Source organism: Erpetoichthys calabaricus, chromosome 2 (genome assembly GCF_900747795.2).
Source record: "Erpetoichthys calabaricus chromosome 2, fErpCal1.3, whole genome shotgun sequence".
NCBI classification, from domain to species: domain Eukaryota; kingdom Metazoa; phylum Chordata; class Cladistia; order Polypteriformes; family Polypteridae; genus Erpetoichthys; species Erpetoichthys calabaricus.
Genome location: NC_041395.2, coordinates 251,168,699 through 251,193,385, shown reverse-complemented (window position 1 = coordinate 251,193,385; position 24,687 = coordinate 251,168,699). Strand labels below are relative to the sequence as shown.

The 24,687-nt window shown below is 34.6% G+C and overlaps 1 protein-coding gene across 6 annotated transcripts in view; it reads left to right on the top strand.

The window, feature by feature from the left end:
• Positions 1-24,687, top strand: part of cpeb3 (cytoplasmic polyadenylation element binding protein 3) — a 194,212-nt gene that overhangs the window by 158,097 nt on the left and 11,428 nt on the right. For all 6 annotated transcript variants that reach the window (XM_028795348.2, XM_028795349.2, XM_028795351.2 and 3 more), the window contains 3 exons: positions 8,405-8,523; positions 12,469-12,583; positions 15,953-16,134. In XM_028795348.2, coding sequence (XP_028651181.1) covers positions 8,405-8,523; positions 12,469-12,583; positions 15,953-16,134 — 416 coding nt within the window. The remainder of the gene's footprint in view (positions 1-8,404; positions 8,524-12,468; positions 12,584-15,952; positions 16,135-24,687) is intronic.

Sequence of the window (24,687 nt, the reverse complement as noted above, 5' to 3'; positions counted from 1 at the left end):
ATTTTCCCCCTACTTCGTTCTTTTATCTCGCGAATATGTTATTGCAATCCTTAACGGGAGCGTTTCAATAAACTGATTGAAAATAGTTTTGCATTTACCTTTTTAGTAAAAGGCGAGCTTTTAAGCCTGAGAAATCACCCCGTAAATGCACACGTTTAATTGCACATGTGTTAATATGTATGGTTACACAGTATTAAAAGACAGTGAACAACGTCAGTTACCTTTGTTCCCGCGTTTGATAAAAGGTGATCTTTTAAGCCTGAGAAATCACCCCGTAAATGCACACGTTTAATTGTACATGTGTTAATATGTATGCTTACACAGTATTAAAAGACAGTCAAAAATTAACGTCATTTACCTTCGTTCCCGCGTGTGACTCGTGCTGTAAATCTCTTCCTTGTTTTTAGTTCACGTGATTACGTAGGAGGCGTGATGACGCGATACGTGACTCCGCCTCCTCCATTACAGTGTATGGACAAAAAATATGTTCCAGTTATGACCATTACGCTTTGAATTTCGAAATGAAACCTGCCTAACTTTTGTAAGTAAGCTGTAAGGAATGAGCCTGCCAAATTTCAGCCTTCCACCTACACGGGAAGTTGGAGAATTAGTGATGAGTCAGTCAGTCAGTCAGTGAGTGAGTGAGTCAGTCAGTGAGGGCTTTGCCTTTTATTATTATAGATACTGCAAAAAAATACAAAAAAATTCAACACAAAAGATTTAAATGGGAGTTGTTTTGTTTTTATTTAGCAAAAAAATCTGCCAATGGGGTAGGCAAAATTTGCTTGACAAAATTTCTTAAAGTAAGCTAAATGATCGTAAATACAATTTTTTTTGATAGGTCAATAATTCTTACAGTAAGGAAAACAATATAATATTGTGATATAACTTGCTTAGATTCCAATTTTTGTAGTGATATAGGTGAATTAATGAGTTGTCAGTGACTGAATGTACTGTAAGTTTTAAGGAAGTACAGTCTCCTGTTTTATCTGCAAATGGAAGTTTACTACTTTAAGTCTCAAATAATTTTAACCTTAATACATCCTTACATAACTGAAAAATATTCTTTTATGAAGAGTATAAATGTGATTGTGCTGCAGAACAAAACCAACAATAGTGAGTTTATTTATCCCTGTTGTTAAAGATACTCAAGAGAAATTTACAATAACAAGAAGTTCAACTGAAGATAAAAGAATAGGAAGTGGCCGAATATCATGAATATCATCTAAAAACTTTGATGAGATCTGTATATTAATTCAGCATAAAACGTGATTTGTTTTTTTTTTTTAAAAATCAATATGCTTTACTAACTTGTGAAAAGTGCAACTGCTGAAGCAGGTAGAGTTGGAAACTGAATATTAATTGTATGATGTATGCTGATTAATTTAGTTTAAAACTGCATTTACAGTATATATGAAAGTCAGTAATAAACAGACAAAGTTGAGTTCTCTTTTGTTTTTATTCTAAATTGTGACAGTATTCTTGGTAGATTTGAATACATACCTTAAAACATCCTACAGCTCCATAACTTTATGAGCATGACAGTCTCCTACATAATTTTAGTCATAAAGAGCTGTTGAAATTGTAAGTCTGAAATCATCTAAGGTTCAGTTTATCCCACAATATCCAATACTTTCCCATGAGCATTTTTTTTTAATGCTTAAAGGAGGCTTTTGCACAACGCAGAATTGGTTTTCATCTTCACTGATGTGTGCTATTTGCAGCTGGAGTTTTGTCATCAGTCATCACTTGTACTGAAGCAGCATGTGCAGCCTGATGGTTCAGTGAAGCTTTGGACACGAGTGTGCTAATAATGAGTATCAGTTCTCCAACTTGAAGATGTTAAAAATGTTTATATTAAAAATTAAAAATATTAAAAACACTTGAGTCAAAGCATTTCTCAAATGAACACCTTAAAAACTAAAACTAGTACAATTCACCAGTTACCTTTTCATTATGTATTATATATTGTATTATAAGAAATAAACTAATTTAAATTATTTTTATTATTGTAATTTATTTGTATTTGTTTAACAGATGATTTCATCATCAAGCACACCAAAAAGAGAAACGATAAGACTTAGTAATGATCTTAAGAACAATTACTGCAATTGATCAAAACACGACAGCTTTAACAAAAACATAATACTCTAAAATAATTTACTGTACATCGTTGAGTTAAATACTGAAACCAGTGGGTTTCTCTAATGCTGATTAGCAGATTAACTATAGGTCAACTACAAGTACTCCTACTCTACTTTTTTTATTGTTGGAATTTTAAGAGGGCCTACATTTTGAGATTGCAATGTATGTCATAGTCTTGGTTTACAAATAAGCATTAATATGTCCAATAAGGTAAGGGTGACTAAACTATTTAAACCTTTATTTGTCAAAAGGAGGGTTTTTAATATTAGCTGTAAACTTTATTAACTAAATTAAGTAATCTAAGAACTTCAGCTGCTTTCTTGTTAAGCCTTTAAGTTTTTTTTTAACATAACTAATCATTCTCATGCCATTCTTAAAGGTTCTGTTGGAAAAAACAAAACCGCACCCCTGTAGTGTATGTCTTCCTGATATCACTCTATATTTAGTCTTCACGCTGAGTACAAAAGCAGAAAGGAAAAAGTATAGTATAAAATATTCATAGTATTAAGTTATCAGCCTCTTTTTATCATTGTAGCCAATCTCAAAATTTGCACTGCAGTCATGTTTTTCAGTTCTTCTGATAAGAATGGACAGTACTACACACATGTAAACAGTCACATTATCTGCATAATAACCTCTCAAATACACACCAGAATAACAAACAAGAAAAAAAACAAAAGAAAGCTTCTGACGTGGCTAAAGATAGAGGGCAAACCTAGTCACATTGTGCCATTAAAAAAAAACATTGTCATGAGTATAAAGCAGCCTCAGTAGCATGTTTACATAAATAAATAATTCACTGAATGAAAGTGCTTAATCACAGTATTGTCATAGAGAGGATGAGCACCATTGTTCAGAATGACACTAAGTTTTGTTTTCATTCTTTCCTTTGCTACTACTTCCAGTGGGTCAAGAGAGCCTCTGATTACTAAACCTACCCTTTTAATTAGCTTGCTGATTCAGTGGGCCTGTTTTGAAATTATGTTACCAGCCCAGCACACCACACTATAGAAAAATCACACAGGCCATCACACAGTTGTAGAATACATAAAGGATGCCAGTGCCCAAATTAAGAGTTCAGTCTTCTAAGAAAAAGAGTTTGCTCTTTCCGATTTCTTATATAGTTCCTCGGTGTCCACACAAACACTTATCATTTTATTTAATGTAGACGTAATGAAGTATATAGCCCAAAGTAAACCACACTATCAGCATACACAATTTAACTAAAGAAAAGCAATCCAGAGTAAGAGTTAATAATAAACAAAGAAAATATAAAATGTTTATTGGCAAGTTAAGTTCAAGTGATAGAAAGGAACAATTTTCACAGTCGTACAGATCTTCCCTATTTTGCATTAATGAGTATATAGGCAATGAAGACCAGTCTAACCTTTTAAATATAAATGTGAGGAACCTGTAAAACTATTATAATGACCAAGAACATAAGTAAGAAAAAAATTTTTTATTGAAATACCCTGAATATTATATAGTAAAAGTCTGATTGGCTTTGCCTTTTAAATCTAAAGTAATTCATATTCTAAGCAAAAAAAGAAAAGTAAAGAAACACACGTACAGCTGTTGTAAAAAGCAATGTTTATTTCATATTTTTTAATACTTGGGTGAAAAGGTTGTGTGTTCCATGCACAAAATTGTTTCTCTTTTCATACAGTACTTAATGGAAAATGTGTTGTGAAATAAGTTTTGAGTTGTCAACTGTGGGCATTGGATATAGAAGTATAATTAAGTATTTTAGATCTAGTATTAAGTTCATATATTCATTGATTAATTATTTAAACTACATGTTAAAATTAAAAACATTTTTTAAATTTCACGTTTCTTCACTGCTATAAATTACAACTTCTGGTTCTCTCATTGGGAATCTATAGCTTTTTCCTACTTTTATTTGTGATTATGAATTAGTGCAGCAGTGGTACCTATTGCAGTTACAACATCACAGCACTGGAAAAATCAGAGTTGAAAGTTTAGCTCTGAAATGGCAGTGACCTTTGAAAAAGGAGCCGACATCTATCCAGTCATATGCTAATGATAATTTCAGGCACATTCCATGGCAACTGTTATGTTGGCCTAGGCCTTGCTTGTACAAGCTCATGTGAAGACTTGCCAACATATTGTTGGCACATTTCTAGAACTCAGACACGTTGCTATGATTTTTTTTCCCCCCAAAGTCACTACACATTAGAACATCTTGTCCCATTTACTTGAAAAATATACTCAACTTTAGATATTTTTGATTGTAGGGTTTCAGATTGACCCCTGCTCCAAGTGATCTTATCCAGGAAAAGCACAAAAGAAAATATTGTAGATACCAGGTTTTACATTGTACAACAGAATTACAATGCAATGCATATTCTATTTAAATTTGATTTCATGTTATTAGGTAATTTTTTTCTTCAAATATATAACCTTTTAAATGGATTTACTTTTGATAATTATTGGTCTGCCGTCTATTTGTTGGGGATTTGTTTATATGACTAACACAATTTTAAATGAAATTTCTGTAGTAATTTGTTGAGCCAAGTGGTTTCACAGATGGAAGCTGTATGTTTACTACAGATCTTCCAACTTTATGTAGCAATGCTCATAGCAGAGTTAAAAATAGGTATGTGTCCTTGCTGAAGAAGTCATTAAAATGTTTCCATTACTTTGGAATTGCTGATCACTTTATCTGTAACATTACCCAAAAATAATAATTTCTATGTATTGACTCGTTTAGATTATTTTTCATACAGGTAAAATTTTACAGACTTGTTCACTGTTCTAAATAATGTATAGTGTATGGGATAGAAGTGGGTAAACATCTATACTGAATTCTCCTTGTAAATCCAAGTGTTTTATATAATGTAAAGTTAGTAAATTAATGTATTTTCTGTTTCATACTCTCTTCCCAATGACAAATAATTTGTTGAGCATTTCTATACCTGTCTCTTGTACTGAACAAAAATGTATTAAATAGAGCACTTTAGTATACTTCATTGGTTAGTGATACCATCCTTCTATGATATCTGTTCAACAGTTGTAGAACAGTTTGTTTTTGCACCCCTGTTTTCTGTTTCTGGTAATCCAGTACGATGTACAGTAAACATAGTCTTAATCCACTCAACAAACAACTTTTTGTCTGCTCCTCCTTTTGATGCCTTTGCTTGCAGCTGTGTGTAGAAATGTTGAATATTTACAGTTTTTAGTGAGCTGCATGAAATCTTGATTGTTATGTATAATAGTTTAGTCAAGTTCTTCAAATGTTTAAAAGGCATAGTGGATTGATGTGTTTAAAAAAACAAAACAAAAAAAACAGCAGCTAAAATATGGCACACTCAAAGCACTGTGGCAACTCTAAACTGGCAACATTTGTGAAGTGAGTATGCCCTGTAATGAAAATTGTTACACATTCTGGTAGGAAATGAATGGACAAATGTAGTGCTGCCATATACTATTCTGTTTGTATCAGGATTTGAAAAGCACTGAATTAATAAAGTTGGACTCCTCCAACATGCATTACCATCTTTGGAATCCAATAGTGATTTCCCCATCTTACTCTGTAATTGTGCCCTGTCAGACTCGGTTGAAGTGTTATATAGTCTAACTTTGCACCACTGGGAACAAGCGGGTCACTTCATTGCAACATTAAGTTCTAGACAGAAAATCGTTGTTGTGAGTATGCACCCTAATATCTCCTCATAGTATTTGCACTTTTAGAGATGGTTGATTCAGTACTTCAAAATGCATTACCAATTGTCTCAGTGGGCATTTACCCACTGTGTCACCATGTTCTTGTTGAAGAATGTGTTGTAAAGTATCAACTGGGATCTATCTGTACTAAATTCTTTCATAATTTTAAACGCTTCAATCATGTCCCCCCTTAATCACCTTTTGCTTAAACTGGAAAGGTTCAATTCCTTCAATATCTCCTCACTGCTCATACCTCTTAGTCCCAGAATCAGTCTAACCATTCTTCTCTGATCTTTCTCTAGTTCTGCTAGGTCTTTTTTATAATATGGAGTCCAAACATGAACATAGTATTCCAGGTGAAGCCTCACCAGTGTGCTACATAACTTAAGCATAACACCCCTTAACTAGTACTCTACACATTGTGCCATGTACCCTAAACACCCCATTAGCTTTCTTGAACACTTCTGTGCACTGTCTGGATGTAAATAGTAATGAGTTCACTATGACTTCTAAGTTCTTCTCAGGTGTTCTTTCAAGTTTCAGACCTCTACATTAATGTCAGATATGAATACAAAATGAAATGTTCGAAATTTCAGTAGTGTCTAGAAGGTGACGTGGTGACAGGGTGGTTAGGGACTGTTCTGGTAACAAACACAAGCACCTATTCCTGAATATCAATAATAAGCAAAGTCACCTAGGTCTGTGGATTTTACAAAACAGCAATTACAGACAAAGATGGCAGTGAGATTAGCAGTGGCTAAAGTCAAATCTCTCACCTGAGTTGAAGGTGGTAAGGCTGTGAATAAAGTCTTTTTTTTTTTTTTTCAGTTCGTAAAAGGTTCTAGCGAACCATCAAGTGTTTCTTGAAGAGGACGAGGGGATGTTGGTAGAGAGGTTACTCTCAGCAAGGATAAGAAAATATCAGCCTTTTCTGTAAGGAATGTTATGAGATGCATTTTGTTAAACTTCTGAACTTGTCAGATATGCCCTCCTCAGATTAAACAGTACCGATAGCATGTTTATACTAGGAACATTTCTGGACATGCTTAGTTTTGGCAGGGGGGTGGGGTGTGGGCTGGATTTTTTGTTTGGGGTTCAGGATATATAACATTGGATAGAAAATGATGAAGGCACTGTACTGTTGGGGTCATGTTGCTTTAACGTTTTGTGGAAGATTGGTAACAGTACTTTAGCAGAATTATGGGTTATATTGCTCATCCCTGGTTTTTAAAAAGGGCAACCACAGGCTGTCTTCCAAAATAGTGGATGCATGGTGACTTTGTACTTATTATATCACATTTCAGCAATAGGCCAAAAATTTGTTTTTTTTTTTTGCTCTTAAAAGCCTTATTAATAGAATCATTCTAAATGCCATGATGCATTTTTTAAAGATGTTTTAAGGACTTTTTTTGGATAGTAATTTAAAGATGTTTTTCTGATGAATTGTAACTTTGAAAGATAAACCTTTCGTTTAGTATGACACTTCATGCTGTACATTATTGCGGAAATTATTAATATATATTTTGTTGGTTCATGTCAACACATACCTGTACTATGTTGCTCTTGGTAATTACATTCCAAAAGGAAAGTCATAGGCCATTTGTCAAATGGCTGACTTATAATGAAACTTCCTTAGTATGACTTGCTCTCTCAATACGTTAAAAATGACATCTGTTTAAAATGATGCCCATAATTTTCAAAACATTAATTGATTTAAATGTCTTAATGCTGTATGAATATTCAGATATTTTAGAGTCTGAAATTATTATTGTCTTTCAATATCTGAAATGGTAAATTTCAAACTCAAGGTTAAGCCATAAAACTTTACACCTATGTGAATTTGCTTAGTCATGGGATATTGGAGCCTGTCCTGCTATAATGAGTACAAGACAAGTTGAACGCCAATCCAACATGTGACATATTCATATACATACACACAGTAACTTATGCTGGGCCAGTACAGAGTTACAAGTCAATCTAACTGTCATACTTTTTGTGATGGTTGAGGAAATGAGAATACCTGGGAAGAAACCCATATGGACACTGGGAGAACATACACAGTAACTAGGCCAAAAGATAAGCCCAGGTACCTGTAGCTGTGAGGCAATGGTAATACTCGCTGCACAACAATGGATTTTTTTCCTATGAATAACTCTGTCATTAAAGGAATGTTTAATGTATATTTCAGTTTCGTGTTGCTCTGCATTATGGCATTGTCGCATAGTTTAATCTCCTCCATTTTTTTTCAATTTTCAGAGTTTTCCCCTAGCACCATCTTTGACTTAAGTTTTAGTCTCAAATTCTTGATTCCAACTGTGCAGAGATCCTGAGGGAACGTTTTTTCTACAGCATGGCGTGTTTCTGAAGACTCTTTATATGATTTTGCACTTGTTGGGAAGTTTACTTGTTTATTTTTAAGGAAATTTTATAAAAGTGCTTTAGATCATTTAAGATCTTTCTGCATGGAACCTATAATAAATTTAGAATGGTAACTATATTTAAGGAGAGTGTTAAAGTTTTACTGTTAAATATTCTAAATGCTCAAAACTAATTATGTATTCATTCACTTCTTTAGGCTATGCATTTCTGTTATTTCAAGAAGAAAGCTCTGTGCAGGCTCTGATTGATGCCTGCATTGAGGAGGATGGAAAGCTGTACCTGTGTGTCTCCAGTCCTACTATCAAGGACAAACCAGTAAGCTCACTCACTGTAGTAATTAACACCCCCCCCAACATCCACCTTCCTCATGGCGAGCAAAAATATCTGGTATCTTCTATACTGTAACTGGAATACCCAGCGACAACATGATACTGATCATTTTACTTCAATGAGGGTTGGTTTGTCTTGAAGATCTCACCATTGCCTTCTTTTTTAATTAGCTTTTAAGTGCTAATCAAATACAGTATGATGGGATGTATGTTACCATTACAAAAAGCTGTCAACTCCATCCTCTCCCTAAAAGTTTTATCTTGCTTATAGTCATTACTGAAAAATCTAAGTATTTCTTTACTAGCAGTTTATGAAAATATAGCACCTATTAAAGAAAATCCAGAGACGTGCTTTTTGAAAAAAGTTCAGATTGTATAGGTATGTATGTTCTACTTGTTCATGCATATAAAGAAAAATGTGGTTTGCTTGAGAAGAATACAAATACAGAATGGGACTAACACAGGCAAAATTAAGCTGACACACAGCAACATGTAAATTTCCTTTAAAATAACATAACATTATCATATTTGTTTAATCCAATCCATGGTTGCACAATGAAGAGATTTTAAGGGCTGGTTTATACTTCATGCTCAGAAAGCATATGCGCACGCATCATTGGCTGCCATGTATTCCCAGTGTTCATTTGATGCATTCTCTGAGCACATCCTCAGAAATTAACGTGACGTGTATGAGTTGCAATACCAGCAAAAAATTGGGGGGCACAGTGTGTTCAAGTTGGAACCTGACATCAGATTTTTGTTTGTGCATGCTTCAGTGTTTGATGAATGGTTCAATGTGGTGAAGCAAATCATCAAACTTAAATGCTGACATACAAATGCATTTGTGGTGTTTTTATACATCTATTTCTTGTATAGGCAATACAAGTGTTGCATATTCCCATCGTAATGACACAATATATTTTAAAGGTCTCACATATCACTTTCTGTGCCTTTTTTTTTTTTTTTCTGCAACAGCATCAGAATGTACGGAAGCATATTGGAGCCACAGAGAAAACAAAATATTTATTTTGTCATTAATGTAGAATGTTGTAAACATCATGTTAAAATTGACCCAGTTGTTAATTGATTTGTGGTTCTTGGGCTTCCGCCCGCAGTGGCAGGCAACGATTACCAGACAGAATACATTAAACTTATGATATTCCAATTCTCTACACATTTAGAATCCTTAGATTTATATCACTTGATATCACTTTCATGATGAAATCTGTTAAAGCATGTATGTTACATTTTACAGCTAAATCGTTAACTTCATTTAAATTATTAATACTGTTAATAATTACATATGTGGGGGCTCTGCTGCCTAACAGTAGGGAGTCAAGTCCCTGGTGTTCCCTGCCAGGAGTTTGCATGTTTTCCTGGTGGGTTTCCAGAGTGTGCTCCAATTTCCTTCCAAGGACATGCAGGTTTGAGGATCTGGTGATGCTGAAATGATGCTTGTGCATGTGTATGCTTGTATTGCGATGAACCGATGTCCTGTCCAGAGATTGTTTCTGCCTTGAACCATTTGCCTGCTGGAATGGGTGTGTCCCTGGATTGATGGATATAGTCATTAAACATCCATCCTTTTCAGAGATATTGTAGCAAGGTGTCCTGGGAATTTAATGGATGTTTCAGGCAATTTTACAACACATTAAAGCAGAATGTTGCTTTGTCACTGTTATGATATCTCGCAACTGCTACTTGGTAGAATCCTCCAGATTTACATAAAGTGTGCACGCAAGTATAAACAGTACACTGCTTGCGTAGCGGCAGCATCCGCAGGCACCCGCATCACGTGAAGTATAAACCCGGCCTTAGACGGCATATTAAAATGTAACACAGACTGCTGAGGTGCAAGTGTTTTAAAGGCACTTTTCATCTGGTGGTTTTGTGAAGTAGAAACCAAACTTTCATACTGTATGTTACAGTTACATAAGACAAGAATAACTTTTATCAATTGTTTGACCCTACTTTGTTCATTACATTGTCAATGGAAGGTGGAGAATATACTAGCAGCTTTAGGTACTGGGATGGGACACTAACCATTATAGGGCAATGACTGACACTTGGCCAATTTAGAATCAACAGTTAGCTTAACAAGATTGCATTTGGAATGTTAGAGGAAACCAACATGGTTGCAACGTCATGCATTTAGTGACAAGGCCAAGAATCACACCTAGGTCTTTGGAATTATTCTGTATGCTCATTACTACATGCATACACCAAAGGTTCTTGTGACCATGGGTTAGCTCTTTGCTAACTTTGACTAGTATGTTACCTGGTTATTTGTTACTTATGAGCCTTGGCTTAGCTGTTTGATCATTGAGAAGGCATAAGGGTAGGACTTTGTAATTAAACGGACAAAGAAACAGGAACATTTATTAAACATTTAGACAGAGATGTTTGTTATTAACTTGTGTTGAAGTTTTAAGAGAAAGAAAAGGACCTGAAATATACTTGGAATGAGTTAATTCTCATGTACATCTTAGTGACATTGACATCAACTCTTAAAAAAAAAAAAAAACAACAAGTTTACCGTATTTTTCTGATTCTTCACATGTATATGTTGTCACATTTTATCTAACAAACTGTTTCTAAAGCACTAGCTTCATCAAAGTATAATATTAATAGTGGCAGTTATTGGGCCAATTTGTGGTCTATGTAGCGTATTAACATGTATTGTATTAAGTAGTATCAGGAAAGGGCTTGACTCATTTTGCAAGAGAAATTAGAAAGAAGTGTTTTCATGAAAGATGCAACATGTTTAAACATTTGAGTCAAATGGTCTTTGTATGCAAAAAAGTGTATATTCATTGTCTGTTTCAACAGTGTTTGAGGTAAACTTAAGATTTTAAAAAGCATACAATGAATTTAAAATGAATTAAAGCTTAAAACGTTTAAGCAGTCATTAAATTAAATAATAGTAATTAAATGTTAAAATTTTGGTAAAACTAAGTATTCAAAGTATAATACTCCTGTAATTTATTATCCCAACTTATTTTAATTTAATTGAGTTTAAAATGTGCTGTATACACAAATAAACTACAGCACTTCAATATCCAGTGTATTGACTGCCTGATAAAAATTAAAGCAGTATATAAATGCATTACATAAAAATGTATTAAACAACCCAAAACTGTCATGTCATTGACATATTAATGCTATAATAATTACTAAATTTTTAAAGGTTTTTTTTTTTTTTTTTTTTTTACAATGGATCTCCAATTTTAAAAAAAATGTGTGAAATACTAAGCATTCATTGTAAACTGTTAAGCTATTGTAAGGCCAACATTTTAAGTGAAATGAAACCAGAGAATCCTATTTTGTTGATAAAAATAATATTTTCCCACCCCAAGTGTGCAGTTGGGGTAAAAAAAAAAAAAAAGAAAATCATTATTACTAGAGCAAAATCTACTGGAACAATTTTGCTCAAAATCCTTTACGTTTCTACTAATTTATAGTGCTAAGAGTAAATTCAGAATGAGTCTTTAGTTTTTAAGTCACAATATCCATTCTTTCACATAATGAGTTATTTTCAAAGTGGTCAAATATTGCTTGTGGATGCCTACAATATATACATCCATTGAAAACTCTATAAGTTTACAATGGATTTCCTATTTGTAGAAAAAAAAGATACTAGACTTTTTTAAATTAAGCGTGCTCTTTTCTCATGTCGCATATTCTATTACATTCAGTTTTGCTTATATGTTAATAATTTATATTAAGTAAGTAATGTTAAATTGTGCTGAATATTAATGTCAAAAGTTGTTAGCATGATTACCCCACACCATTTTCATTACAGAAGTAGTATATGGCAAATATGTATTTAATGTCTAAATGTAGACCGGAAGGAACCTTCAAACTCAGGGTCAAACATTTATGGTTCTTTTCTTCCCCCCTCCATTCAGTCACAAAATGTTTTCTCTTATAGGTACAAATCCGACCTTGGAATTTAAGTGACAGTGACTTTGTGATGGATGGCTCCCAGCCACTTGATCCCAGGAAGACCATATTTGTAGGAGGAGTTCCACGACCACTTAGAGCTGGTAACTGAAGTTTTACCAAATGTAATAACATCTCTTCTATGTGCCTGCTATGAATTATTTTCATTAGTACTTTCTGATTAAAGAAAAAAAATATAAGCTGTGAATGAGGAAAAATCTGTAATTTACCACAAAGCTTTATTATTGGTTCCATCCATCCATTTTTAATACCTGCTTCAACTTGCAATGATGCCTCAAAGCTCCAAGTTCTTGGAGTTGAAACTTTGCCTGGGCTTTATCTGTATGGAGTTTGCATGTTTTCGGTATGCTTTTTTCCCCCTCTGAATACTGATATTTTCCTTCCACATCTCAAAGATATGTGTGTTAGACTAATTGGAGTAGCTATGATATGAGTGAGTAATAATAATATAATAATTCTTTGCATTTATATAGTGCTTTTTTCACTACTCAAAGCACTCAGCAATTGCAAGTTAAGGGCCTTGCTCAACAGAGCAGAGTCTCTATTGACATTTACAGGATTTGAACCGGCAACCTTCTGATTGCCAGTGCAGATCCCTAGCCTCAGAGCCACCACTCCGCCTTAGGTGTGAGTGTAGGTATATGGATCAGTGTGTCCTACTGTGTGGACTAACACCCCATCTAGGCTTGGTTCTGGTGTTCTGCCAAAGGATTAAGCACATTCAATATTTAATATAATATCATTAAAAACTAACATTCTGAAAAAAGTAGTGATTCATTCAATTGTATATCTTTTTATACAATTGGTAAATTGGGATAGGGTTAGTTAATTAATAAGAAAATGTATAAATAATGAACAATTGAAATGATAGAAAGTGTAATTCAAGTATAGGTTTATTGTCATGTGTACATATTACAGTTAAATCCTTAGTTGCATGCCTCCTCATAAATCTGCCAGTAATACAATACCAACAAAAAGTCCAACATAAAAAAGCATATATGGACTGCAAAATATATAAACTCTCTCATATTTGTATACACACACACACACACACACACGAACATGGACACTATTTGTTATGGCTGTGCTGGTACTGCACATTTAGCAGTGGTTCTATATTAATCTATTTCTGAGGTTGCATAACAGTGCTCAAGTATTCAAAATAATGTTTTCTTCTTTCATTATGTGTCAAGGATGCATTTATACTTTGAGCTAATAAGCAAGAATGAGTCATATCCCTGTTCAGTTCACTCTTTTGTACCAGGTTTTTAGAATGTGGAAGCATTACTCATTTTAAGTTTTTATTTGAACTGTTTTAGGTCTTCTGTATATGCATGTATTTGTGTATATTGGTGGTCCCCAACTCCAGTCCCAGAGGGCCACAGTGGCTGTAGGTTTTAATTTACTAACCCTTTTCTTAATTAGTGACCTGTTTTTCCTGCTAATTAACTTCTTTTGAATTCATTTTAAATGACTTGTTTTTTTGGGATTTTTTCCCCTGAATTTCTTCATTGTTCCTCCACATTTCTTCATTTCTTTCCTTAAATGGCACTCAAAAAGAAATGAAATGTGAAGTGAGTGAGCCAACAGAAGACAAACTAAGTCAGGGAGTTAATTAGGCGCCAATTCTTGTTGTTAATTAAACCTGTTTTTTAATTCCATGGCTTGTTGCTGCTCTCATTGTGCAATAGCATACATTTCTGAATCTGTTGATTTTCTCTTTTCTGTGAGCACTGTTAAAATGTTTTGGGGACCTGAGCAGATCATCATTCTTGAGACCTTCATCTTTATTTTAAGATATTGTATGATGGACACAGTTTTCTGGTCATATTTGACTCATTTTGTATCTTATTATTGTTTGGCTGCTATTAAGGAAAAAGAAACAATTAGTCTGAGTTATCAAGTGAAAATCAATTAAAATTAATTCAAAAGAAGTTAATTAGCATCAAAAACAGTTCACTAATTAAGAAAATGGTTAGAATTAAGACCTGCAGCCACTGTGACCCTCCAGGACCGGAGTTGGGGACCATTGGTGCATATACTGTGTGTACTGTATGTCTAGGTGTCGTAAGTACATGTATGTGAGCAATGGTTGCTTAAATACAACATGGTAGTCAATTTACTTAATTAAACCAATTACTAAGTATTCTGTTGTATTGTTTTGTTCAATGTAAACATTACTGTATAAAGCTGCTTCACTTAATGTTCATATCCTGAAAGGGTATTAGTTTACTTCTCAAATACCTTCAGTTAGAATCTTCCCAAGTCTGATATTTCTCTTCCGGTGCTACAGAAATACCAATACTTTTCCTATACTTTTATGACTTATTTTGCTCTATGAATTTAACTCTGGCTGATGAAGTGGTTCTTGACCATGCATTTTCTGAGATACATATTATTTAAGTAAACCATAAAGAACTATTTATCTATATACATTTTTTGCAGTAAAGCTTTAAAGACCAATCCAAACTGACGAGTAAACCCACCCACCAAACTTCTCAACCCAGGATCATCATTTTCTTCTTTCAGCTGCTCCCATTAGGGCAGGGGTACTCAAACACGGTCCTGGAGGTCCGCAGTGGCTGCAGGTTTTTGTTCTAACCCGGTTGCTTAATTAGAAAGCAATTTTTGACAATAATTTAATTTCATGGCTCGTTAATACTTTTACTCTGCTATGTCAGGTCATTCTCATATCCTGGATTTTCTTCCTCTTTCTAAGGATATCATCCGAATGATCTGAACGCTAAAATGGATGAGTGATTCTTAGTCCTTCACTTTTTTCTCTTCACTTTCCTTCCAAATATTTAATTAAACCAATTAGTGCACGATAAATACAGAGGTGTAAATGGTAACAAGCTAAATGGAGAAATGCTGGTCTCTTTTGTCATTTGCATGTTACTGCTAATAAGGAGCAATTAAAAACCAAGACTACAGCTGTTTAAGACTAAAATAAGCAATAAGGGTTCAAAATCTTAACGAGCGAGACAACTAAAGTGAAGCAGAAGTGTTACTTGAGCAGTAAGTGCTTCTTATTAAGCAATTGGGTTGGAGCAAAAACCTGCAGCCACTGCGGACCTCCAGGACCGTGATTGAGTACCCCTGCATTAGGGGTTGCCACACCTTTTTTCATATCTTCCATATCTTTTCAACTTTCTCAACCCAGGATGTACATCAAAAAATAAATCCCTTGGTTTTCAGTTAGGATCCTTGCCTCACAGAAAATAAAATCTGTAATGGTTATTTAGGAAAATGGATTTAATGGTACAAACACAATTCTTCTGCACTTATATACAGTAAAGGTTTTATTCAATACTTGTTAAATTAGTTGTGACTGTGAAATTTGCAGTTCTTCTGACTGAAGTTATCATCATTTTATGAACTAGCAGTGCTATACAGTAATACTGCTAGCCAGTGTTCTTGGGAAGTGCTCTGATTAGTCTTCTGTCTTGCAGTTGAACTAGCTATGATCATGGACCGGTTATATGGAGGGGTCTGCTATGCTGGCATTGATACTGATCCAGAGCTTAAGTACCCGAAGGGTGCTGGCCGGGTGGCTTTCTCCAATCAACAGAGTTACATTGCTGCTATCAGTGCACGTTTTGTCCAGCTACAACACAATGACATTGACAAACGGGTAAGCGCAATGCTGCTGATTAACTTAAACGCATGAAGCAGGGCATTTTAGTGGAGGGCTGTAATGAGAATTATTTATTCTCCTTTCTGCTGCTTCCCAAACCCCACCTAACACCCCCACCCCACCCCAAATTTCATTTGCTTGATTTCATCTTAATCCGACCAGTACTGTATTTCAGAGATTTTTTTTTTCCTCTAGTGCAAGAAATATACAGCATTAAATATTTATTATTTGCATTCTCACACATTGAATATTATTTCACTACAGCTTTCAAAGTCTGCATTTAAGTAAATATAAGCATGAGCTTATAGGAGTCTAATGTATCCAGATTCCTGGGTTGAAATTCAGCACTTGGTCATTGGTTTTGTGTAGTCTACATGTTCTCCCCATGTCTGTATGGGTTTTCCTTCCACATTCTCAAAGATGTGCTGGTTTGTTGAATACCAATTTCAAACTGTCCCAGTTGTGAGTATGTGAGTGTGCGGGCTATCTGAAGGAATGGCCATCTGCCAGTGACTATAAACTGGATTAAGTAGGCCTCACAATATTCCTTTATCTGTGTATATTATTTTTTAATCTCTGCAATATCTCTTTCTGCTAAAGTGGGTCTATTATTTCATTAATGCAATGTTGATTATCTAACAATATTAGTATATGCAGACCTTTACTTTAAATGCAACAAGTGCTACAGGAATACCTTTTAACAATATTATTGTTAACATTAAAAATGAAATGACACTATTAAACTTATGTAAATTCTATTTTAAAATGAGCCATTCATTTTCCACTAATTAGGTTTTTTAATTTCTCTGCTTGTCAAATGATGCTGTGTCAGCAGGTGTTGTGTAAATAATGTTTAACTTTGAATAGTGTACAGAAAATCTGTCAATGGATTTATTTTTTTTGGTACTTTGTATTTAATGTAACTATGTCACTCTTTTTTAAATGTGTTTCTTCTGTTCCACTCATCTGGAGAATTACTTCAGTGTCAATGTAATTTTTTTGTGGGTTTAATAAATTCACTATCTAATTCTTTACATGAATTGGAAGAGTTTTACAAACCCATTTATGTCTATGGCCTCATGTTTCTTGATATTTTAACATGCAAATAAATATAATGTTGCATCATATGAATTTAAAAACTGCAGTACCATTTGTTATGTAGAATATACAGCAAAGATGATACTGTATTCCTGATTTTGAATGGAAAGAAAGTAGCCTCATGTAAATGACTTCTTAAAGGTGTCGAGAAGTGCATTCTTATTAAATTACGTATAACTACAGGAAATATTCCTTGCCCATGAAACAGGACTAGTATATTAATGCAGTTGCAAAGTTAATATAGTTTTGTTGTTGTTGCTTTGTTTTTGGTTTTATGAGATACCCAGTTAGCATTGTATCATCAAGGCCTATTGAAAACCCTAGCACTTCATGTTGAGCTGTACTTGTTTGAAAAACTAACAAACCTTTAGATAATTGCACAAAAATAGAAGTCATACATGTAAAATTTGTCCTGGAGGGCCACATTATTTAAACCACTTCCAGGCCAATTAAAACTGTGAGACTGCAATCAGATTAATGAGTTAAGATTAGAAAAACGCTACCAATATATACTGTAAAAAGGGAAAGTAGTGGTGCCTGTTACAGCACTGGTTGTAGAGATAGAACGAAAGAAGCTTGCTGTTTAGTTTATATTTGTTTGCCTTATGTTGTCTATAACTTTGTGAATATGGTTTCTCTGTCCTTTTATTTAGAACCCAATACATTTTAATATAATTTACTAGTCTTTGTTTCAAAATATTTGAAATAAATAATCAATTGCAATGTGTTTCTTTTAACAGTTGGGCTGTAATACATCAAACCCATATGCATACTTGTGCTTCACATCTAAATTTCTCTTTTACTAGTGTTAGATCTGGTGTTTTGTTACAGTGGTGATATACAGTATATTGTAGTTAATCATCTGTCAAATAGAAAATAGCTTTTGCTTTGACACTGTCCCTTAAAGCCACTTATCTTTATTTTTTTTGAATGAATGAAATTTTATTTTTCGGCATCTTGATGATTATATAATCAGTATGACAGGCAAACTTTTCTACACTTGGGGTGGTGCCTTCAATAAAATTTAGTGTTTCTGAAATCGTGAATCAATTTAATTATGCATTGGTAGAATTTACTCAACTCGTTTTTGATCAACCAGTTTATTAGGCACTCCCATCTAACAACATGTTGTTCCCCCATTTGGTTTCAGAACAGACTGAATTTATCAGAGTGTACAATACAAGGTAACTAAAGCAGCATACAAAGGTACTACACTGTTTTGACTCCAGTTGTCCCATAGTTGTTGCAGACTGGTGGTTGGTGCTTATCTACTTTAAATAATCTGTTCAATTTAATTTAGTTGAAACCATGACATTTAAACTGAATTCATAGCCCTTTATATGAAAATGAGCATTTTCCAACTGAAAAGTTTATTTGCTGCTATGAAGCAAAGCACCAGATTGGTAATGATGTTCATATGTCCTGTGGTATTAAAATGTTGCTCTGCTTAGATCAGTGAATGTTTTGTGTGCCACAAACATATACACCACATGATTACATAGTCACTTCAAACTTGCATTGCTGACACCTGGCAGGATGGATTCATTACATTTTTACTATGTTTTACATCAATGTGGATTACAAGAAACTGAAATTCTTCAGTCCAGAAGAGATTTATTTTTTTCAAGTTTTTAAATAGAACATAACTCATTTGGGTTGTGAGCTGCTATAACCTAGCTGTAATAGATTGTCGCATGCTGTGCATTATGATGTGTATTATGATGTGCCTCTTTTTTTACCACCATTTTACATATCTGTCAGTCGGACTACAGGCTGTCTGTTAATCTGTCTTACTTTTTTTTCTTCAATAATAATATGATTACCACTGGCTGGGAATATTTTGGGTGGTGATCAATTCCCAATACATCCATTATGTCATTGTGTTTGAAGACTTCATCAAGGTAGCTGTTCCTTATAAAATAATTACTTGTTGATGCCTTCTACCATGTCACATTCAAAGTCACCCATTAGCTTTACTATACCATTCATAGCTGTGCTCTGAATACCATTATCTGTGTTTACTACGGTGTCCTTTACTGTACCAGATTCTGTACCAGAAAAGGAAACAAGTGTGTTTATAATAACTTGAAGAAACAATTGAGAAGAAATGGCCCTGTATTTTCCATTAGTTGCACTACAAGAGTGTTTAAGAAACTGTATAAATTGTTTCTCATCTGCAAAAAAGCAGACTAATAGCCTACCGAAAATGACTCGGTAAAGAGGAAAAGTATAAAAAATGGTTTGCAAACCCATCACATGCAATACATGTAATATATGGACTGTTGTCCAACTTGGTGAGATCTTGGATTACATATGTGATAAATCTGTGAAAATAGCAAAGGTTAGGTTAGTAGCTGCTTTTCAAGAGCACTATCAATAGAAGGCTGAAGACCCAGGTAAACAAAAGAGAACAGCAACAAGAAACGGACCACATCATATAAAATTTGTAGTCATGTAGTCAAAAGAGGAATAAGACACCACAGCTGTACTTTGCTTGAAAACCACGAAAAAAACTTTATTCAACTCAAGTTAAAGTAAATGAGTGGCAGAAAAGGGTCTTACTCGTTCCTCTATCTTCTAGCCAGCTCCATATGTAGCAGAGATCAGAAGTCAATTAACAGTGTGTTGCTTACCTGGAGTGAGAGTTTCCCACATAACACAAACAGTGGACAAGCTACTGATGAGGGAAATTTAAGATCTCTAGTTACAGCTCATGTTGGAACAAATCATATTGCTAAGTCTGCTACATATTCCTTGCAGAGACTTTCTGAAACTTCTGGGACACAAAAGGTGAAATCATTGAAAATGGTGAGAAGAACATATGAAATGAACTGAACAAGCATTTCACCAAAGTGTTTGGAAGGGAAGAAATAATTGGAATGTCCAATGCAGAAGGGAAACAGGCTCAGACTTCATATACTGTATTTTAAATTAGGATCTGATGGGATTTTACCAATTGTAGTGAAAGAAGTGAAAGATGTCTTTTATAAACCCTTACTAGGCACATATGAGCAGTCATTTGAGAAAGGAGCAGTACCTGAGGATTAGAAAGTTGCAAATGTGACTCTAGCCTTTAAGAAGGGAGACCAAATGGATCCTGGTAATTACATATCAATAAGTCTTACTTTTGTACTATACAAGATTATAGAAGTTATAATAAGAAATAAATTAGAAAAGTACCTATAGAAAAAATATACTAAATAACAGCCAACATGGATTTATGAAAGGAACATCTTGCCAAACTAGTCTTAGATTTTTTTTTTAACCGGCAACTGCAATATCTAACAAAAGCAAAACATACAACATAATTTACAAAGACTTTCAAAATAACTTTGTGTAACTTATGGACATCAGTAGAGTCCATTAGAGGTCTGTTCTGAACCAATACTTTTTTTGGATTTATATTAATGACAGATTTTGGTATAGTAAGTAAATATGTGTAATTCGCAGATGGTACTAAAATTGGAGGAATGACAGACACTGAGGAGCCAGCAAAACAATTCACAAAGACTTAGACAATATGCAAAAATGGGCAAACTCTTAGAAAATGTAGTTTAATATAGACCAGTGCAAAGTACTACACATAGGAAAAAGAAATGTCAATTATAAATACAAGATCAGAGCCATTGTCCTAAAGGAAGCAACTCTGAAAAAGATTTAGGGGGTTATGTTGACACAACATTTTCATCATCTACACAATGCGCAGAAGCTATTAAAAAGGCAAGCACAGTGTTAGGTTATTTCATTATATCTCTTGTGTATAAATGAAGGGATGTTGCGCTCAGACTATATAATGCACTAGTGAGACTACTTCTGGAGTACTGTGTGCGCAGTTGTGATCACCACATTATAAGAAAGACATAGCATTATTTGAAGCTGCACAGAGCAGTGAAACCAAGTACCTCCCAGAAATGTCCTAGTCCAAAAGACTTGGAGAGTTAAATCTGTTTAGTCTCAAAGAGAGGAGGCTGCGAAATTCCCCAAGGCATTCATAAAGTAGATCCAGAAGAATTATTTCCGCTTACTGGTGAATCGCATATTTGAGAACACCAATGTGTTTAGTATTAAAGCCAGGAAGCATTTCACTACTGAAAGAGTTGTGGGAATCTGGAAAAAACTAGCCAAACATGTAGTTGAAGCAGGAACCTTGACAAATTTTAAGAAATATCTGGATGAGATATTGGGACAACTTATCTATTAGCTAAACAAACATGCTTGATGGGCTGAATGGTTTTCTCTAGTTTGATTTCTTATGTTCTTATATTGATGGAAGAAGCAGACAAGCCAAAGCAAAGATCACCCGTGGACATAATGTTTCATTATCACATATTCTCACTTGGCTAGTAATAGTGGCTAATGAAACAAAATGCTGATTTGGAGCTGTAATTAGTCATTCACTGGCCAGAAGAATGGAGTTTTCCTAGTTAGAGTGAGGTCACAGTTGAATGCAATAATCTCTGATTCCAGCAGAGCAGGCTGTCAACTTAGAATAAATGAACATATTCAGTATGTTTTAATGCACAAGTTCAGCACACACGTTTTATTTCTATTTTTTTCTTTTTCCGTGTGGGAAACGCCTTCCCCCCATTTCCCACCTGTACACCACAGTTCACACCACTGCACAAAACACTTTTTCTTTTCTTCTTTGTCTTCCTCTCTCTCACCTCCACTCCTCCTCCAGTAAGCTTAGTCCACCTTCTCCCGACCCTGGATCCTGGAATAGTGGCAGCTGGCTCCTTTTATAGGGCAATTCGAAGTGCTCCAGGTGTCCGACGACCTTCTTCCGGCAGCACTTCCTGGTTTGGTGGAAGTGCTGCACCAAAGAGCTCAACAGTTCCGGCAGCAGCCCTGATGGCACCCAATGAACCCAACAGGGCTGTGCCAAACTAAAATTAGTGAATTCCAATATAATTCAGGATATTTTCATTTATACCAGCTCCTTAAAGCTGTTTTTGTAGCAACATTCTTTTAAAGTCTGATTAAAAATATTACTAAAGAGTAACATTTAACAGATTAGTCAAATTCATTCATGGTGCTTTCATTTTCCAAATATGTCCTTCTTTTCACATTTATTCCAACTTTAAAGCCTCCTGTATGAAATCAGACTTACCAGATTTCCACTAATCCTCCATTCAGAACTCCTGTTAAATAGGTTTTGTTTTGGCATTTTAATGGTTTCTTGCATGAGTGATCTCACTGTGTTACTGCTTATGCCTGTGTACAAATCTATGACCCAGGCTGCTGTTACCTGTACTCTATACATTTATAGCTGTAAAACAGCGTTATATTCTCCAATGTACAATTCAAATATCTGATGTGTGCTTATATTTATGGGTTATACTAAAGAACATTAGTTTGCCAAATGAATTACACATATTCATTGTTTGCAGATTCATAAGTAGTAATAAAGTATACTGATTTGATTGTCCTAACGATTGCATGTTTCTGTTAACACAGTACACGTTACATTAATAGGGAAATGTGCCTAGTCCTTCACAGTATTCAAACACTAAATACATCTTATTTTGGTAATTACAAATAGATCAACTCATGTCATCACTGGTATAGATAAGCCTAATAGCCACTTTGTTCGAATCTTGTGTTGTTTACTTGCCACAACTGTTAGCATTGCAAGTCCTCTCACATCCCACAGTCCTATATATGTAATTGTGGATGCATGTGAGTTGCATCCCAGAGCAACCCTGAACTGTATAAACTGGTTAAAAAAATGGATGGATTCATGGACTGATGGACATCTGTAGAACTGCTTATTACAATCGTAGAATGAATACAAAGCCTCCATTCATTTATCAGGTCTGTGTAGGATACTATTTAAAAGTGATTAATCTCGTTATCATTTCATGTCCTCTTTGAAATGTGTGACAATACAAGTTAGATTACATCTCATTTGATCCGTAACATTATTTCCCTCTCAAAGCACGCACAATTAACTCCATAATGGGATTAAAGTGGAATAACACAAGTGTGTATTGCATTTTTTTTTTAAATAAAAAGTACGATTCCTGCAATTACATGCTTAAATTTTCTTGTACAAACACAAAAACATTTTTAGACATAACCTCTACTGTTTTTCGACTTGTGTTGATGTGGTGTTGTATTATCAACAATGTAAGCCATTTGTACATGAAGTTTTTTGCTCATGTTTTTATCATATATTATTGTGCCTTCCAGAGTAATTTGTCTACTTGCAATGATGCATGAGTGTAGTACCAATTTTCTCTGCACTACACTGTGAAAAAGCTGGTACCAATACATTTTCAGAACTTTGGTACCAAATTAGTACTGAAATATTCATTCTTGTTACATCCTTAGATCCAACTACCAATCCAATCACTCAAATGTATTTTATGTATATTGAATTTTTAGCGTAATTTTGTATAAATGTTTCCACTAAATAACTTCAAACCAGCCAGTCAGTCATTTTCCAACCCGCTATATCCTAAAACAGGGTCATGGGGGTCTGCTAGAACCAATCCCAGCCAGCACAGGGCGCAAGGCAGGAACAAATCCCTGGGCAGGGCACACACACACACACACACACCCACACACCAAGTACACACTAGGGACAATTTAGGATCGCCAATGCACCTAACCTGCATGTCTTTGGACTGTGGGAGGAAACCTGAGCACCCGGAGGAAATCCACACAGACATGGGGAGAACATGCAAACTCCACGCAGGGAGGACCAAGGAAGCGAACCCAGGTAATTAGTGATAATTACAATAGTAAATTCAAATGTTCTGTTTTTGAAACACACAAGTTTATATAACAAAAAGTGTTCCTGTCTTGACCCCAGTATTGACAGGTTGAGCTCTGGCAACCTGCAACCATGATTTGAACTAATCTTTCATAAAAGATGGATAGGTCAAGTGGCAGTGACAGATTTCTAGGTTTGAGTAATATCAAGGTAAAGAGAGTGCAATTTGGTTGACCAATCATAAGGGATTTTGCCAATTTTCTTTTTTTCTCCCTGAACAGTCCCCCCACAGCCACACTATCATTTTGTTTGATAACACACGTATAGGTTATTCTTTTAGATTCTTTTTCGTTATTTGTGGTGCACATGCGATTATATAATGTTTCAGTTAGCATTCCCACATTTAAAGAGTTTTCTGATCTTTTTCGAATTGCCTGACGTCTTTAGGAAATATATCTTTTTTTCTTTACAAGGTCTGTTTTTTTTCCTTTTGGGAGCTCTTTTTGTTTGATCCTTGTGACTATTTAGCTTTGGTTCCTTTCTTATTGTATTCCTTCCCTCCATTTGTAGTTTGTAATGATTTTTTTTTTTTTTTTTTACTTCATTAGTTTTTTTTTGTCTCTTTAGCTTTGAAGCAAGTCTTTAGAGAAAAAGAATGTTTTTGGAGACTACTTGGTATGATTTCTGTAGCTTCACCTTCTCTTAGGCTTAGTGTTATGGTGAGAGCTCCAGCA